The sequence below is a fragment of the Leptodactylus fuscus genome, chromosome 1 (genome assembly GCF_031893055.1).
Source record: "Leptodactylus fuscus isolate aLepFus1 chromosome 1, aLepFus1.hap2, whole genome shotgun sequence".
NCBI lineage: Eukaryota > Metazoa > Chordata > Amphibia > Anura > Leptodactylidae > Leptodactylus > Leptodactylus fuscus.
Genome location: NC_134265.1, coordinates 209,528,681 through 209,547,895, shown reverse-complemented (window position 1 = coordinate 209,547,895; position 19,215 = coordinate 209,528,681). Strand labels below are relative to the sequence as shown.

Genomic DNA, 19,215 nt, shown 5'->3' with positions numbered 1-19,215 from the left:
AGTGCTTTTTGAAGTGTTTTGCGTCATTGTCCTGCTGGAAGACCCATGATCTCTGAGGGAGACCCAGCTTTCTCACACTGGGCCCTACATTATGCTGAAAAATTTGTTGGTAGTCTTCAGACTTCATAATGCCATGCACACGGTCAAGCAGTCCAGTGCCAGAGACAGCAAAGCAACCCCAAAACATCAGGGAACCTCCGCCATGTTTGACTGTAGGGACCGTGTTCTTTTCTTTGAAGGCCTCTTTTTTTTTCCTGTAAACTCTATGTTGATGCCTTTTCCCAAAAAGCTCTACTTTTGTCTCATCTGACCAGAGAACATTCTTCCAAAACGTTTTTGGCTTTCTTAGGTAAGTTTTGGCAAACTCCAGCCTGGCTTTATCATGTCTCTGGGTAAGAAGTGGGGTCTTCCTGGGTATTCTACCATACAGTCCCTTTTCATTCAGATGCCGACGGATAGTACAGGTTGACACTACAGGGCAGCTTGAACTTGTTTGGATGTTAGTCGAGGTTCTTTATCCACCATCTGCACAATCTTGCGTTGAAATCTCTTGTCAATTTTTTATTTTCCATCCACATCTAGGGAGGTTAGCCACAGTGCCATGGGCTTTAAACTTCTTGATGACACTGCGCACGGTAGATGCAGGAACATTCAGATCTTTGGAGATGGACTTGTAACCTTGAGATTGCTCATGCTTCCTCACAATTTTGCTTCTCAAGTCCTCAGACAGTTCTTTGGTCTTCTTTCTTTTCTCCATGCTCAATGTGGTACACACAAGGACAAAGGACAGAGGTTGAGTCAACTTTAATCCATTTCAACTGGCTGCAAGTGTGATTTAGTTATTGCCACCACCTGTTATGTGCCTCCGGTAAGTAACAGGTGCTGTTAATTACACAAATTAGAGAAGCATCACATGTGCCAATACTTTTGTCCACCCCCTTTTTATGTTTGCTGTGGAATTATATCCAATTTGGCTTTTTGACAATTCTTTTTGTGGTTTTCCATTGAAGACAAATTAAATGAAGATAATAATACCAAAGAATTTGATTGCAATCATTTTCTGGAAGAAAATGAGTATTATCTGACAGAATTGCAGGGGTGCCAATACTTTTGGCCAACACTGTAAATCTGAGGTCACCTGATTTAGCCAGCCAATTACTTTTTCCTTTTATTTATTTTTTTTTTATGCCCACGTTTCCTGCTTCCTGTGCCACCTTCCCTGCACAGTTAACCACTTCCGGACCGCCCATAGACTATAAACATCCGGGAAGTGGTTGCCTTTTTCTGACAGGGCGTACCAATACGTCCAGTCAGAACACAGAAGCTGCACGGAGATCGTGCAGCTACTCAAGCTGGGAGCCAGCTGTAAATTCAGCCGGAGCTCCCAGAGAGATGGCAGGGAAGGTTTATTCCCTTCCCTGCCATCTCGATCGCTTTGTACACAGCTCTCAATGAGCGCTGTATATACGCCTATGGACGCCACCCTCTGACCCAGCGGTCACTTGATCCGCTGGGAGCAGCATCTTGCAAGAGCTGCTGGGTCCTACAGGACCCAGATCAGCTCTATATACTGTGTATACAGCGTGCAGGAGGCTGTATTCCTCCTGCAACTGAGGCTAAATGCACCAGCCTCAGTTGCAGGGGAAATCAGCCTCCAATACAAAAGAAAAAGTGATCAAATGTCCACAAAGGTCTCTTATCACCTTATGGGGACACAATCTGAAAAAAAAAATAAAATAAAATAAAAATATAATAAAAAAGTTTTTAAAAAATGTAAATAAAATAATAATAATAATAAAAAAATACGCTAATAAAACATTACTGTTGAAGGTTATAGCCCCACCCCCGACGGCACCATACAAAATAAAAATCACGGTAACGGAGAGGAAAAACTATTTTATAAAGTTTTTCAGTGACACTTTGTGGTATTAAATTAAAAAAAAAATAAAATTGAAAACCAGACACAATTTCCCTCCTATTATGTTTATATTTTCCCAAATATAAAAAAATTAAAACACATTCGAAAATAAAAACAACATAAAAATAAAGCCCTATGTGTCCCGAAAATAGACGCAAAATTAGTTGACTGAGACATACGGGAAAAATGTTACAGCCCTCAAAACCGCACTTACAAAATAAACCTAAAATGTGTCTGGTCCTGGACCACAAATTGGCCCGGTACTGAAGTGGTTAATGGTGCAAAAAAAGTGCCAGGGAAGGTGGGAGGGTGTATGAATTTTTACTGTGTTTACCGCATGGTATTCGATTGGAATCGAATATGTCGAATACCTTAAATTTCGATCGAATATCTACTCGATCGAACGGTATTCGCTCATCTCTAGTCGTAACCATTGGCAACTGATCAAAATAACAGACTGTCACCACTAAGAAAGTTAGAGAAAATCTTTAAAACTTTGCAGAATTTTTAATTACTTATATTTGCAAAAATGTTTAACTTTTAATTATCTACAAATATAGATATGATTATGTACATGGGAATACCCCTTTTTATCTTCAAGAGTAAGGTTAATCTAGTCTATAATTCCAGGAATATTATTTTTACTGTAAAACTATGGATGTTATGAAGATAAAAATAACCATACACTTTTGAAGTTATGAACTTTCTGCTTAAGGTGGTAAGAATAGGGCCTCGTTACAAGTTTTGCTATGGACCCCATGGCTACTTGATTTCTTGGGACCCCTGGTTAGTACATTCATACTGAGTATAATTGAGAATCACAAAATTATGTCACATCTGAAAGAGCAAGAGCTTTTTTTTACTTACCATGAAATCACCCGTCACCACGAGTGCCATCTTTCTGGATTGAAAGGTGGCTACATGTTTTTTGAAAATGTTGTTATCAAGAAGATCTTGCCCACTGCCAGAGAGATTGTTGTTGTGCTCCCAATAATCATCTAGGATATCACTATGATGTAAGCAAACCAGGTTTCATAATGTTAACACAAAATGCATTAATGTGTATTAAACTGTTGTTTGCAAGATTAGAAATTAGTTAGACAGAGTAGGTTTAGGTTTAAGCTTTAAACTAACATCATTTATTTGCAACCTAATCTATCAGCAGCATATATGACTTTTGTGCAGTTGCTCAATAAACTGACTCATATACTATTATTTTATAATTTAGCTCCTTTTTAACAAGTTTAAAAAATAAACAATTTTTTTTTCAGCCTCACATTCCAAGATCCATACCTTTTTAACACTGTGCTTGAGGTAGCTGTATGAGGGCTTAATTTTCACGGGATAAAATTCTGTTCTAATTCTTGTGGATTTTTTTTTTTTTTTCTGGTTGCCACACAAAAAATAACACATCAAGGTATCGTGCACACGGAGTTAACACAAGCACATTTTAGCATAATACACGTGTATAGAATATACGTGTTAAAATAACACTCCCATTAAATTCAATGAAATTTTTTACATGTGTAAAAAACGCATCAAAAAAGCGTCGCTTTGAAGTCAGTGGGTGTGTTATTTTAACACGTGTATTCTATACACGTGTATTATGATAAAATGCACTCGCGTTAACTCCATGACCACGAACCCTAACTTTGATCTCCGTGTTGGAACATGGTCAGGAATATCAAATATAAATATAATTGTGCTTTTCTTTACTGGGAAAATAATCGAGACTTTGGTGTCCCCAGTGTACTCCAGACAGATAACACATTCATCAGTGCAAATGTGAAGGAGCACTATGTGGCTTTTGGAGCATAGATTTAAATATTTTGGTTTTTGGACATCATGACACCTTTGTGTAAAGATGTGAACCAATACATCTGAAGTAACTAACTTTGGTCAGTAGGTGACAGCAAAGTGATAAACTGCCCATAAGAATATGTATTAATGCATATAATTATACATATTGTTCTAGGTTGCAGGTAATTACATTTTGGTCTCCTACAAACCTAGCAGTGTGCTGGGATTACAGTTTTGATGCCTTCTACTGGAGATCATCACCAAAAGAGAACCAGTGGATAACACAATTATTCAATGACTAAATTACAATCCAAAAAAAGAATAATTATTAATAATAAAATGTAACTTTTAATACATGCCCATAAAACCACATGAACCAGTCAAAGACAATAATAGAAGAAATGGCTTCTGCAACAGGTAACAGAATCCACTGAACCAAGGATGGACGAGTACAAGGCCTCTACATCAATAGAGGCCAAAATACAGTTATCATCGATATGTAGGTCCTCCAATCTCTTCAAGAGGTCCACCGTATCTCCCGTAAAAGATGGAAGAGAGCTGACACAAGGGGCGAGAATTTTGTCAATATACAGTAGATGCCCACGTTTTGGCAAAGCGAGCCCACCCTCGAGACAATAGGTCTCCCCTTTAGGGGAATTGTCCCCTTGTGTAATTCCCCTAAAAGGGTATAAATATTTCAGTCTAAAAGAAAAACGTGAATTTGCTAACATATCTCATGTTATCTGATGTTCGGTTGTTATATGGCCTATCAGATGATCCACCTGAAATTTCGGATATTGGCCCATTTACGAATTTAAAGAGTAAGAATACATCCCCAGTCAGGGATGTTTCTTGCTTGGATGTCTTTTCTGAATTGGTTCTACAGGATTTACAAAATTTGTTTTTGCAACCTGTTCATCTCAATTGTTCACGTGATGAATTGGCCGAGTTACCGAGTCATCCGCGTATTGCCACCTTCTACTCCCTACCTAAATTACACAAGGGGACAATTCCCCTAAAGGGGCGACCGATCGTCTCGGGGGTGGGCTCGCTTTGCCAAAACATGGGCATCTATATTGACAAAATTCTCACCCCTTTTGTCAGCTCTCTTCCATCTTTTACACACAACACACTGGCATTACTTCCAACTTCATTACCTATACACCTCTATCAAAATAACATGTAATCTCCACAGATCAACTTCACACACTGTTGTAAATAAAAGAATAGTCAATATAAGTTACAGTCTAATAACTATACCAAACTAGACAAGAAAGCAAATATTCTCCAACTGCTGAAAAGGAGCTTAGTAGTAAGTATGTTTGCTATGGAATGCTATCTATGAAGTGGCTGATGGACGTTACCATCTAAAAAGGGTGTCTAAGTGACTAAGGAAGTATTGGTAAGTACAAGTAAGGGGCACTATGTGTAGTGTTTCTTGCATTAGATCACTGTAGTGACACGTCTTAAATTGGTATTTGGATGTAGTGGAGGGCAAGAGGTAGAAGAGTTGCACTACTTCTGCTCAATAGTGAGCTGCAAAATCACCCAAGAATCTCCTCCAAATCTTGAGGAAAATTGCAAAACCCAATCCAGGTGATGTACTTTATTTGCGTGAGATCCTTTTAGGCTGAAGATGAATCCAACTGGGATCGCCAGTCATGTGACCACTGGAGTTTAGAGCATATAGTTCCTGTGCCCAGGTATGATGTGCTCCTCTTATAGGACTTGATCAACATGCCTTGAGGTATGGTTTAACAGGTTTTTATTATATATTGATTATGTGTTTCGGGGTTTGATTGCATACAAGCAACAACCACCCCTTCACCAGATCTCTCTCGCCTAGAGTAGAAGCTTGGTCATCACAAACCAAGCTTCTACTCTAGGTGACAGATCTGATGAAGGGGTGGTTGTTGCTTGTATGCAATCAAACCCCGAAAAAGAATCTATATATAATAAAAGCCTGTTAAACCATACTTCAAGGCATGTTGATCAAGTCCTACAAGAGGAGCACATCATACCTGGGCACAGGAACTATATGCTCTAAACTCCACTTAAATTAGTATTTCATATACAAAGCAAGTGATAGGATGCAAACAAGAGGAGGATGCCACTGAATCTCCTTTAAGGCTTAGTAGCTACAGTCCTATGAAAAAGTTTGGGCACCCCTATTAATCTTAATCATTTTTAGTTCTAAATATTTTGGTGTTTGCAGCAGCCATTTCAGTTTGATATATCTAATAACTGATGGACACAGTAATATTTCAGGATTGAAATGAGGTTTATTGTACTAACAGAAAATGTGCAATATGCATTAAACCAAAATTTGACAGGTGCAAAAATATGGGCACCTCAACAGAAAAGTGACATTAATATTTAGTAGATCCTCCTTTTGCAAAGATAACAACCTCTAGTCGCTTCCTGTAGCTTTTAATCAGTTCCTGGATCCTGGATAAAGGTATTTTGGACAAACAATTCAAGTTCAGTTAAGTTAGATGGTCGCCGAGCATGGACAGCCCGCTTCAAATCATCCCACAGATGTTCAATGATATTCAGGTCTGGGGACTGGGATGGCCATTCCAGAACATTGTAATTGTTCCTCTGCATGAATGCCTGAGTTGATTTGGAGCAGTGTTTTGGATCATTGTCTTGCTGAAATATCCATCCCCGGCGTAACTTCAACTTCGTCACTGATTCTTGAACATTATTCTCAAGAATCTGCTGATACTGAGTGGAATCCATGCGACCCTCAACTTTAACAAGATTCCCGGTGCCGGCATTGGCCACACAGCCCCAAAGCATGATGGAACCTCCACCAAATTTTACAGTGGGTAGCAAGTGTTTTTCTTGGAATGCTGTTTCTTTTTGGACGCCATGCATAACGCCTTTTTTTTTATAACCAAACAACTCAATCTTTGTTTCCAAAATGAAGTTGGCTTCTCCAAATGTGCTTTTGCATACCTCAGGCAACTCTATTTGTGGCGTACGTGCAGAAACGGCTTCTTTCTCATCACTCTCCCATACAGCTTCTCCTTGTGCAAAGTGTGCTGTATTGCTGACTGATGCACAGTGACACCATCTGCAGCAAGATGATGCTGCAGCTCTTTGGAGGTGGTCTGTGGATTGTCCTTGACTGTTCTCACCATTCTTCTTCTCTGCCTTTCTGATATTTTTCTTGGCCTGCCACTTCTGGGCTTAACAAGAACTGTCCCTGTGGTCTTCCATTTCCTTACTATGTTCCTCACAGTGGAAACTGACAGGTTAAATCTCTGAGACAACATTTTGTATCCTTCCCCTGAACAACTATGTTGAACAATCTTTGTTTTCAGATCATTTGAGAGCGGGCTGTCCATGTTCGGCGACCATCAAACTTAACTGAACTTGAATTGTTTTGTAGAAAGAAATGGTCCAAAATACCTTCATCCAGGATCCAGGAACTGATGAAAAGCTACAGGAAGCGACTAGAGGCTGTTATCTTTGCAAAAGGAGGATCTACTAAATATTAATGTCACTTTTCTGTTGAGGTGCCCATATTTTTGCACCGGTCAAATTTTGGTTTAATGCATATTGCGCATTTTCTGTTAGTACAATAAACCTCATTTCAATCCTGAAATATTACTGTGTCCATCAGTTATTAGATATATCAAACTGAAATGGCTGTTGCAAACACCAAAATATTTAGAACTAAAAATGATTAAGATTAATAGGGGTGCCCAAACTTTTTCATAGGACTGTATATATATGTGCCACCAGGCCTTTGGTAGGTGAAAATGGCATTGAATCACCTCCTGCGTGTATTTCTCTAACAGAATACATCCATAATACTGCTCACTGTAAGGAGCAGGATAAGTAGAGGTGCCGCAGGTGCAAATAAAAAAAAAGAATCACTATCACTTCTGTGAGGTCTGGTGGCGATAGCAGCACGCCACCTGGCCACAGCAAAAATACATGTGGATGAAATAGAATCTGACTACCTCCTACCGGTATTACCATTAGCAGTCTGCTGGCGTAATATTTGATGTGTGTTATTGTGGGCAACTGTGTGGTGGATAAATTCTATCCCTCAACATACACACATTTTAAACACCCAAAATGCGTTTCACTGTATTCACAGCCTCTTCTAGGGGCAGTAAGGACTGGACTCAGGACCAGCCTTTTATAGTCAAATCAGATTGACTAGTCTATGAACCAACTGTAAAAGGATGTTGGCCACCCTGCTCACAGCAGCCTCCAGGAGCCAGTATCAGTAAGTAGTTACACTGGCTATTCTTGTATCCTCGATCCCTGAACTTTGAAATCTCCGGCATGCGCAGTAATGCTCCCTTGTGAGCGCTACTGCACATACCCGGGCGCCATTTTCTTGTGCGCTTTCTTCCATTGTCCATAAGAAAATAGCACTCGGGCATGTGCAGTAGCGCTCAGAAGGGAGAGTTACTGTGAATGCCCGAGATTTCAAAGCGCAGGGATCGAGGCTACAAGAATGGAGGCGGTTACAACAACGGAGGAGGAGGGCATCTTGGAGCACAAGCAAAGGGGGGGGGGGCGTTACCAAGGTATGACGCGGGGGGGGGGGGGTGCACAATGGCTTGGGGAATGCTCAGGGTGCACGGAGAGGTTCATTTACCGATATGTAAAAAAAATACGGGGGGAGTCTTTTCAAAATCTATTAGCACCACCTGAATAGCCTTTTTAAAGGCTATTCAGACATATCACTATGTAAAACCACAATTTCCAAATGATAGAGACCCTTTAAAGATGAAGTTACAGGTCTGTGAGAGCCAGAAATCTTGCTTGTTTGCAGGCAGATAGGCCTCACTTGGTGTTGGAACTGGGCATGTACAAATGGAGTGGTTATAGCACTTGGCATTGTTGCATTTCTGAAAAGTGATGGCTGCCATTCAAAACATTGCCCCAATGCCCATTAAAAGCCATATATTGTAAAAGTAGTTACAACTTTTCTAAAAAAAAAAAAAATGATGGCATGATTCTCAGTCAACTCATTAAAAAGAGGACGAGTAAGCAGACTTAAATTAGAAGAAATGTGTTTCTCAGCTGGTGCCACATTGCTACTAGAGATCAGTGTCAGTGAAGGTGAAGACTTGGTTGACAGTGTAGAAAGGACATGCAGTACATTTCTTGTTACAAAAGTAGAGGAAGAGGAATACATAAACTTTATCTTTATTCTCAAAAGAACATTTCTGAACAGTACCTACAAGAATAGTAAAGAATAGTAATTAGAGGTGTAGCAAACTTAACAGATCACTGGGAAAGTGGTGCGTTATCAATCACAGTTACAAAGACTGAATTAGTGAGAGAGAATAGTGGCACGCCCAAAATCTGCGCAACCTGCAAATCCAGAAAGTTGGCCACTGACCCACAATCGACAAAAGCATTACCTACAGTGGCTTGCAAAAGTATTCATACCCGTTCAACTTTTTCACATTTTGTCACCTTACAATCACAAACTTATATGTATCTTATTGAGATTTCATATCATCCAATACAAAATAGCATATAATTGTGTAGTGGAAGGAAAATGATACTTTCAAATCAAATAAAAATCTGAAAAGTGTGATATGCAAAAGTATTCAGCCTCCAGTACTCTGATACCCCTAAATAAATTCCAGTGCAATCAATTGTCTTCAGAAGTCACTTGGTTAATAGAGTCCAGTTGTGTGTAATTTAGTCTCAGTATAAATACACCTGTTCTGTGAAGGCCTCAGTGGTTTGTTAGAGAACACTAGTGAACAAACAACATTCATGAAGACCAAGGAACTAACCAGACAGGTCAGAGATTTTGAAGTTGTGGGGAAGTTTATAGTAGGGTTAGATTCTAAAAACATGTCCCAAGCTTGCAGCATCCCAAGGAGCACTGTTCAATCCATCATTCAAAAATGGAAAAGTATTCTACAACTGAAAACCTACTAAGACATGGCCGTCCACCTGAAGATCAAGCAAGGAGAGCATTGATCAGAGAAGAAGCCAAGAGGCCCATGGTTACTTTGGAGGAGGTGTAGAAATCAACAGCTCAGGTGGGAAAATCTGTCTACAGGACATCTATAAGTTGTGCACGTAGCCTTTGTAGCAAGAAGAAAACCATTGTTGAAGGGAAAGACATAAGAAGTGCCATTTTCAATTTGCCACATGCCATATATGGGACAAAGTAAACATGTGGAAGAAGGTGCTCTGATCAGATGAGACCAAAGTTGAACTTTTTAGCCTAAATGCAAAGACATACGTGTGGCGGAAAAGTAATACTGCTCATTTTCCTGAACACACCATACCCACTGTGAAACAAAGTTGTGGCAGCATCATTGTGCCGGGATGCTTTTCTTCAGTAGGGATAGGGAAGCTGGTCAGAGTAGATGGGAAGATGAATGGAGCTAAATACAGGGCAATACTAGAAAAAAATCTGTTGCAGGATGTAAAAGACTTGAGACTGGGAAGGAGATTCACCTTCCAGCAAGACAATGATCCTAAACATACTGCCAGAGCTTCAATGGAATGGCTTAGATCAAGGAATATTTGCAGCAACCCAGTGGAGGGGATCAGAGAGTGCGGAATACGGCGACATGGGCTGTGCCGCTTGATAGGCGTGGTGCGCTACTCACACTCCAAATCCTCCTCGAGGCTGTGCAGAAAAAGGGGATTCCTGCAGTTCTTGTTTTTCCCCGGGCACTCCTTGTGGGAGAGGGGACCTCTGGATACTGAGCCGTGTGGATGTTGTGCAGGGGGTTCCCTGATGGTGATGCAGGCAACGACTCAGGAGCCCAGCGGTGGTAGGGTAAACTAAAATAACTGTTATTGAGCAACGCCAACAGATTCTCTAGCAGCTTTGCAAGATGACACTCAGGATACAGTTCCATACACAATGTCCAAGACTTAAGAGTTTAGCCACACAATATAGACACTGTAGTACTTGACGTACTGTTCTCCTCTCCTCCTCTCGTACCACTCCCTAACTAAGCAGATAGGGGACTGTAAGGGGCTATGGGCCCTGATATGGAACACTCCTGTAAGGTATCTCTGTAACTCCTAATGGCATGGACACCAATGTCTCTCGGGAACCCCCAAAGTTCTCTCACTAACTCCGGGGCAGCTTCTGGCTATACCTTGGAATAAGATGTAACAAAATTAAAAAAAATGGGTGGCACTACTGACACAAAAGCATATCCTTCATTATAGGTTATTTTTTCTTTCCTTCTCTCACAGCGTATGATGAGGTGGCATTAATAAAGGGTCTTGTAGCCAAAATTGGCTTAGCCTTGTGAATGGTGGTGCTCTACACCCAAGAATAAACAGTTATTGTGACTTTGTGAACATAGGAAAAAAGATAGGGGGCACTCACCAAGGCTGGATATGATTAAAAAAACTAGTGCTCTATTCAACATGTCATAAAAGCAAGGGAGGAATAGATGACAGCTGGACAATGAGACTGGGAACAGCCGTTTCGTGCTCCTAGCGCTTTCTGAAACCATCCATAACAATATGGATATGGATGGTTTCACATACCTCCCAACTTTTGAAGAACCGAAAGAGGGACAAAATGTGCGGCGCACGTAGCGTGCAGTGGCAAATTTAGCCCCGTCCACTCTTGTGTTGACTCCGCCCATTCTCATAAATTTTTAATGTGCCCGCACACAGTATAGTCCTCCTACAGTCATCCGTAAATTATATGTCTCCCCTCTATCTCTCTCCCAGTTTCATATACACCCTTCATCTGCCCCCAGTTTCATGTCCCCCCTCCATCTCTGCCCCCAGTTTCATGTCCCCTCCATCTCTGTCCCCAGATTCATGTCCCCCATCTCTGCCCCCAGATTCATGTCCCCTCCATCTCTGCCCCCAGATTCATGTCCCCTTCATCTCTGCCCCCAGATTCATGTCCCCCCATCTCTGTCCCCAGATTCATGTCCCCTATCTCTGCCCCCAGATTCATGTCCCCTCCATCTCTGCCCCCAGATTCATGTCCCCTCCATCTCTGCCCCCAGATTCATGTCCCCTCCATCTCTGCCCCCAGATTCATGTCCCCCCATCTCTGCCCCCAGATTCATGTCCCCTCCATCTCTGCCCCCAGTGTCATGCCGTCCTCTCCTTCATCTGCCCCCAGTTTCACGTTCCACCTCCACATTACACTTATCTTCTCCTTGTTCCCCCGCTGCTTTCTCCGCGCCTCTGTCACTGGCGCACAGTTGTAAACGCGATGTGATGTCATCACATTGCGTCTACAAGCCAGTAGGCGGCGTTCAGCAGCAAAGCAAGGAGCTGAACTGTGTCAGCTCCTTGCTTCAGCCGCGTATGTGTTCAACTCAGATCTGCGTCCTCTGGACGGTTGGGAGGTATGGTTTCAGAAAGCGCTAGCAGCGCAAAACGGCTGTTCCCAGTCTCATTGTCCAGCTGCCATCTATTCCTCCCTTGCTTTTATGACATGTTGAATAAAGGACTCGTTATTTAATAATATCCAGCCTTGGTGAGTGCCCCCTATCTTTTTTTCCTATGTTCACAAAGCTTGGAATAAGATGGCTTTGACCTTTAGCTGCTAGCATGAATTCTCCTGCTGTCTCACTCAGCAAGGCTTCTGGTGCTGGAACGGTGCAAGTAGATCTGAACTTCTATACTTCTGAACTACTGGACTTCCAACCATTGGATTGGACCACTAACATCTGGAACTAATTTTCCTACAGCTGCTAGATAATATAAACCCTTTCCTTAAGCCCCGCCCTGTGGCCTGTGATTGGTCATGAGGTAGTATGCATCATACAAACAGCAAGAAGATGCAAAGATAAGTGCGTATGTACAGTAAAATGGTGGATACAATGTGCTTCACCATAGACACATACACAGACAAGACACACAAGACAATACCGGAGTACATGTAACAAACACAAGACAAATAGCAGTATTGCTCTGGGATGCTGCATATTCATGTGCTAGAATGGCCCAGTCAAAGTCCAGACCTACAGTTAGGGCCAGAAATATTTGGACAGTGACACAATTTTCGCGAGTTGGGCTCTGCATGCCACCACATTGGTTTTGAAATGAAACCTCTACAACATAATTCAAGTGCAGATTGTAACGTTTAATTTGAAGGGTTGAACAAAAATATCTGATAGAAAATGTAGGAATTGTACACATTTCTTTACAAACACTCCACATTTTAGGAGCTCAAAAGTAATTGGACAAATAAACATAACCCAAACAAAATATTTTTATTTTCAATATTTTGTTGCAAATCCTTTGGAGGCAATCACTGCCTTAAGTCTGGAACCCATGGACATCACCAAACGCTGGGTTTCCTCCTTCTTAATGCTTTGCCAGGCCTTTACAGCCGCAGCCTTCAGGTCTTGCTTGTTTGTGGGTCTTTCCGTCTTAAGTCTGGATTTGAGCAAGTGAAATGCATGCTCAATTGGGTTAAGATCTGGAGATTGACTTGGCCATTGCAGAATGTTCCACTTTTTTGCACTCATGAACTCCTGGGTAGCTTTGGCTGTATGCTTGGGGTCATTGTCCATCTGTACTATGAAGCGCCGTCCGATCAACTTGGCAGCATTTGGCTGAATCTGGGCTGAAAGTATATCCCAGTACACTTCAGAATTCATCCAGCTACTCTTGTCTGCTGTTATGTCATCAATAAACACAAGTGACCCAGTGCCATTGAAAGCCATGCATGCCCATGCCATCACGTTGCCTCCACCATGTTTTACAGAGGATGTGGTGTGCCTTGGATCATGTGCCGTTCCCTTTCTTCTCCAAACTTTTTTCTTCCCATCATTCTGGTACAGGTTGATCTTTGTCTCACCTGTCCATAGAATACTTTTCCAGAACTGAGCTGGCTTCTTGAGGTGTTTTTCAGCAAATTTAACTTTGGCCTGTCTATTTTTGGAATTGATGAATGGTTTGCATCTAGATGTGAACCCTTTGTATTTACTTTCATGGAGTCTTCTCTTTACTGTTGACTTAGAGACAGATACACTTACTTCACTGAGAGTGTTCTGGACTTCAGTTGATGTTGTGAACGGGTTCTTCTTGACCAAAGAAAGTATGCGGCGATCATCCACCACTGTTGTCATCCGTGGACGCCCAGGCCTTTTTGAGTTCCCAAGCTCACCAGTCAATTCCTTTTTTCTTAGAATGTAGCCGACTGTTGATTTTGCTACTCCAAGCATGTCTGCTATCTCTCTGATGGATTTTTTCTTTTTTTTCAGCCTCAGGATGTTCTGCTTCACCTCAATTGAGAGTTCCTTTGACCGCATGTTGTCTGGTCACAGCAACAGCTTCCAAATGCAAAACCACACACCTGGAATCAACCCCAGACCTTTTAACTACTTCATTGATTACAGGTTTACGAGGGAGACACCTTCAGAGTTAATTGCAGCCCTTAGAGCCCATTGTCCAATTACTTTTGGTCCCTTGAAAAAGAGGAGGCTATGCATTACAGAGCTATGATTCCTGAACCCTTTCTCCGATTTGGATGTGGAAACTCTCATATTGCAGCTGGGAGTGTGCACTTTCAGCCTATATTATATATATAATTGTATTTCTGAACATGTTTTAGTAAACAGCTAAAATAACAAAACTTGTGTCACTGTCCAAATATTTCTGGCCCTAACTGTAAATCAAATTGAGCATCTGTGGCAAGACATGAAAATTGCTGCTCACAGACGCTCTCCATCCAATCTGGCTGAGCTTGAACTATTTTTGCAAAGAAGAATGGGCAAAAATCTCGGTCTCTAGATGCACAAAGCTGGTAGAGACATGCTCCAAAAGACTTGGAGCTGTAATTGCAGCGAAAGGTGGCTCTACAAAATATTGATATAAGGGGCTGAATACTTTTGCATATAACATTTTTCAGATTTTTATTTGATTAAAATTTTGAAAACCATGCATCACCATCATTTTAGTTCTACTTCATAATTATCTGTTACTTTGTGTTGGTTTACCACTAAAATATCAAATAAAATACATTAAGTTTGTGGTTTTAAGGTGACAAAATGTGAATTTCTGCAGAGAAATCATGGAAAATACTTGTTTGCCCAGGTGATCTTCCCGAAAACCACCTATGTGCTGAAGTTTTCTGCCACAGGACGCTTGGAAAAATTTTTCAAGATATGATCAGCATCCCTGCAATAAAAACGTAACCCTCAATTTCTCCAAAATATTCTCTCGTCACAAGCCGACATGATGGAACCAAGTTGCATTGGTTGAGGATGTGGCTCAGGAGTGGGCTCCGGTGAAGGCAGAAGAGTGGAGGCTGATACCATTCCCTTTCACATTCACATAAACAGCTATCCAGATGTATGGCCATGGTTTCTTATAGTGTGGCTGGTTGCAGTTAGTTTACCAGCAGGGACCATTCCCCATAATCCCAAGGGCCTACAGTCATTCACTAACCTTAATAATAATGTACAGTACTTGGTTGTATCATTGCTGCAGTACTGAAATCTTTTCACTGATGATGTGACCAACTATTGCATGTCAATGCTGAGACAAGGTGTTGCCTGCAATGTCCATGCGGTGTACCACTTATGTCATTGCTAGAGTACCGCAACTGAAGGCTGATAAATTGAGACCTTGCCATTTGGAGGATGGGGTGAAGAAGAGGAGAGTAATGCTTATGTAAAAACAATGTCAGAATTGCTGTTCTTGGTTACCTTGTTTCCAAAAATAATTCATAAAAAATTATTCAGTATGTTCCCCAAAACACCAACAAAAGCTAATATTTTACATACAAACACAAGCCCTCTCTTTGCCAACTGAAAAATGAAATATAGGTGTCAGAATATGACACAAAAACATTTTTTTTCCCCAAAGTGTTTCTGTTGGGGAAAAGAAGTAACAGTGAGTGGAACAACATTTTAAATGTAAAAATGGTGGGATTTTGGTATTTTTCCCAATCCTCCAGAAAAAGTTGAGAAAAGATTATCAAAATTTTGTATGTACCGCAAAACGGTAACACTGGAAAATATAACTGGTTCTGCAAAAACCAAGCCCTCATACAGCTACAGTATGTAGACAGGAAAAAAAACAAAATTGAACATACAGCAATGAAAAAACTAAAAACCTCAAACTCAAAGGGATTAAGTATGCTAAAGGGATGAGCATGTCTATTGGTTCATGAGAAACTCTGCAAGTCAATGTGCTATTGATATTATTGACTGTCATCTCCAATATACCTCATATAATTAACTAATTGTTGGGTTACATTTTAAATAATATTTTACCATATATTTATATGGACTTATCTACATAGGAATTATTCACATTTAAATAGCTAGAAATGTTTTTTTAAAAAAGTGTTAAAAAGGTTACCAAATCTGATCTTCTTCCAAAATTTCCATGTCATCCGTTAGAAGTCGACATGAGAAACCAATGTTGATTGCAGTTTCTGTTTGAAATAATATGTAATGATAATTGTAATAATTGCACAGCATTTAGCAAAAAGACATTTAGGCTAAGGCCCCACGAGACGTACCCCAGCAAAAAAGTGCTACGGGAAAAACCGCGGCGGCAACACATAGTGGTTCCCGCAGCATTTTAGACAGAAAGTTTGCAGAGGTTTTCTCTGTATACTTTCTGTTACAATTATACCTACGGGGAATAGTGAGGAATTTGGTGTGGAATTTCAGTGCTGAAAAAAAAGCCTCCCATTGACTTCAATGGGTTCCCTTTTCAGAGTTCTCTTGAGAGGCTTTTTAAGGAGTCTGATTTTGAGGCGGATTAAGTGTCAAAATCCTCGCCAAAAAACTCTGTGTGAACTGACCCTAACCCTAGTTTACAAACCGTTGTAAGGGAGCCTTCACACGGAGTATATGCTCCGCTCATTCTGAACGTAAAACTCGTTCAGAATGAGCGCGTCAAAAACCAGCTCCCATACCCGCGTATCACATTGAAAGCAATAGGGAAAAAAGTCTCCCATTGATTTCAATGGGGAGTGCACATATGCGGGCACCCATTCAAGTCAATGGGAGCTGGTTTTTATGCTCTCATTCTGAACGAGTTTTACGTACAGAATGAGCGGAGCATAACTCCGTGTGAAGGCTGCCTAACTATAGTATATTTGATACTTGGTTGATTTTCTGTCTTTTTTTCTGTGTGGATTCAAAAGTGATAAGATCAGAGGCCCTGTTTTTGACCAAATGACTAGTAATGCTGGGTAACTGTAGTTGTCCTAATATAAGGCTGAGTGCCAGCAGTAAGGAAATAACAGCACTCATAATGTTGGCATTAGTTCCTCTCTCAGCGGAAAGGATGTGTACCGACATAGTTTATTTAAGACAACGTGGAGTTAAATAGCAGCAGAGAAAGGAAGAGAGATAAGAACAGTCCTGTGTTTGTTCCTGATTGGTGTAGTACATCTCAATCATACAAAGAAGAAAGTTTAAGCAGTTCCATATATCTTCTGGCAAGGAGCCAAGCATGTGTTACTTCTTTACACACAATGGGGTCTTATCCTGGGTGCAGGAGTCATCTTATCACATAGCATCATACTCCAGCCTGAAGCATAAGTAACCACATCTATCATTCAGCTCTTAAGGATAACAATGTTTTTCATACATTACATGATTACAACCATCAAAAAAGTAGGATTATACTCAGTATATTATGTACATCTAATGTGCCCAAAGGCTATCACTAGCTAAAAAGATGTGGAGTGTCCCTTTGTCATACATTTGATTTCCAGACAACCATATACTGTACCATTGAAAAGTTATTCAATACAATTGTTTGCAGTCACACATATGTGATTGTATAGACATGTAATTGTGGAAAATACAATTGGCAAACTCTTACAAAATGGTCATTTTAATAATTTTATCATTTTGGGAAATGTCTATTGCCTTTAACACTTTTTATTCAAATTTTATGAAAGGCAAAACAGCGAAAAAGATGTGGTTTGGCACCTATGATTTTATTTCCCGCTATGGTGTTCAATGTATGGAAAAAATACTTTGCTAAATTTGTAGACAGGATGTTTTCGGACACAGGGTGTTTCACGGTATTTAAATACTTTTATATGTGTTCTAGGAAAGGGGGGGGGGAGTGATATGAATTTATATATATATATTATATATATATACTGTATATATATATATATATATATATATATATATATATATACATACACACACAGTATATACAGTACAGACCAAAAGTTTGGACACACCTTCTCATTCAAAGAGATTTCTGTATGTTCATGACAATGAAAAATGTAGATTCAGGCGGAAGGCATCAAAACTATGAATTAACACATGTGGAATTATATACTTAACAAAAAAGTGTGAAACAACTGACAATATGTCTTATATTCTAGGTTCTTCAAAGCCACCTTTTGCTTTGATTCCTGCTTTGCATACTCTTGGCATTCTCTTGATGAGCTTCAAGAGGTAGTCACCTGAAATGGTTTTTACTTCACAGTTGTGCCCTATCAGGTTTAATAAGTGAGATTTCTTGCCTTATAAATGGGATTGGGACCATCAGTTGTGTTGTGCAGAAGTCAGGTGCATACACAGCTGATAGTCCTACTGAATAGACTGTAAGAATTTTTATTATGGCAAGAAAAAAGCAGCTAAGTAAAGAAAAACGAGTGGCCATAATTACTTTAAGCAATGAAAGTCAGTCAGTCCGAAAAATTGGGAAAACTTTGAAAGTGTCCCCAAGTGCAGTTGCAAAAACTATCAAGCGCCACAAAGAAACTGGCTCACATAAGGACCGCCTCAGGAAAGGAAGACCAAGAGTCAACTCTGCTGCAGAGGATAAGTTCATCCGAGTCACCAGCCTCAGAAATCGCAGGTTAACAGTACCTGAGATTAGAGACCAGGTCAATGTCACACAGAGTTCTAGCAGCAGACACATCTGTACAACAACTGTTAAGAGGAGACTTTGTGCAGCAGGTATGTGGTAAAATAGTTGCTAGAAAACCACTGCTAAGGACAGGCAACAAGCAGAAGAGACTTGTTTGGGCTAAAGAACACAAGGAATGGACATTAGACCAGTGGAAATCTGTACTTTGGTCTGATGAGTCCAAATTTGAGATCTTTGGTTCCAACCACCGAGTCTTTGTGCGATGCAGAAAAGGTGAACGGATGGACTCTACATGCCTGGTTCCCACCGTGAAGCATGGAGGAGGTGGTGTCATGGTGTGGGGGTGCTTTGCTGGTGACACTGTTGGGGATTCAAAATTGAAGGCATACTGAACCAGCATGGCTACCACAGTAACTTGCAGCGGCATGCTATTCCATCCAGTTTGTGTTTAGTTGGACCATCATTTATTTTTCAACAGGACAATGACCCCAACTACACCTCCAGGCTGTGTAAGGGCTATTCGACCAAGAAGGAGAGAGTGATGGGGTGCTACACCAGATGACCTAGCCACCACAGTCACCAGACCTGAACCCAATTGAGATGGTTTGGAGTGAGCTGGACCGCAGAGTGAAGGTAAAAGGGCCAACAAGTGCTAAGTATCTCTGGGAACTCCTTCAAGACTGTTGGAAGACCATTTC

The 19,215-nt window shown here is 40.7% G+C and overlaps 1 protein-coding gene across 1 annotated transcript in view; it reads right to left on the bottom strand.

Annotated features, from left to right (window-relative positions):
* The window catches only part of LOC142214095 (phospholipid-transporting ATPase IK-like), a 164,883-nt gene that overhangs the window by 40,388 nt on the left and 105,280 nt on the right, over nt 1-19,215 (bottom strand). The window contains exons 20-21 of the mRNA XM_075282847.1: nt 16,025-16,100; nt 2,786-2,927 (exon numbers count right to left, since the gene is read on the bottom strand). Coding sequence (XP_075138948.1) covers nt 2,786-2,927; nt 16,025-16,100 — 218 coding nt within the window. The remainder of the gene's footprint in view (nt 1-2,785; nt 2,928-16,024; nt 16,101-19,215) is intronic.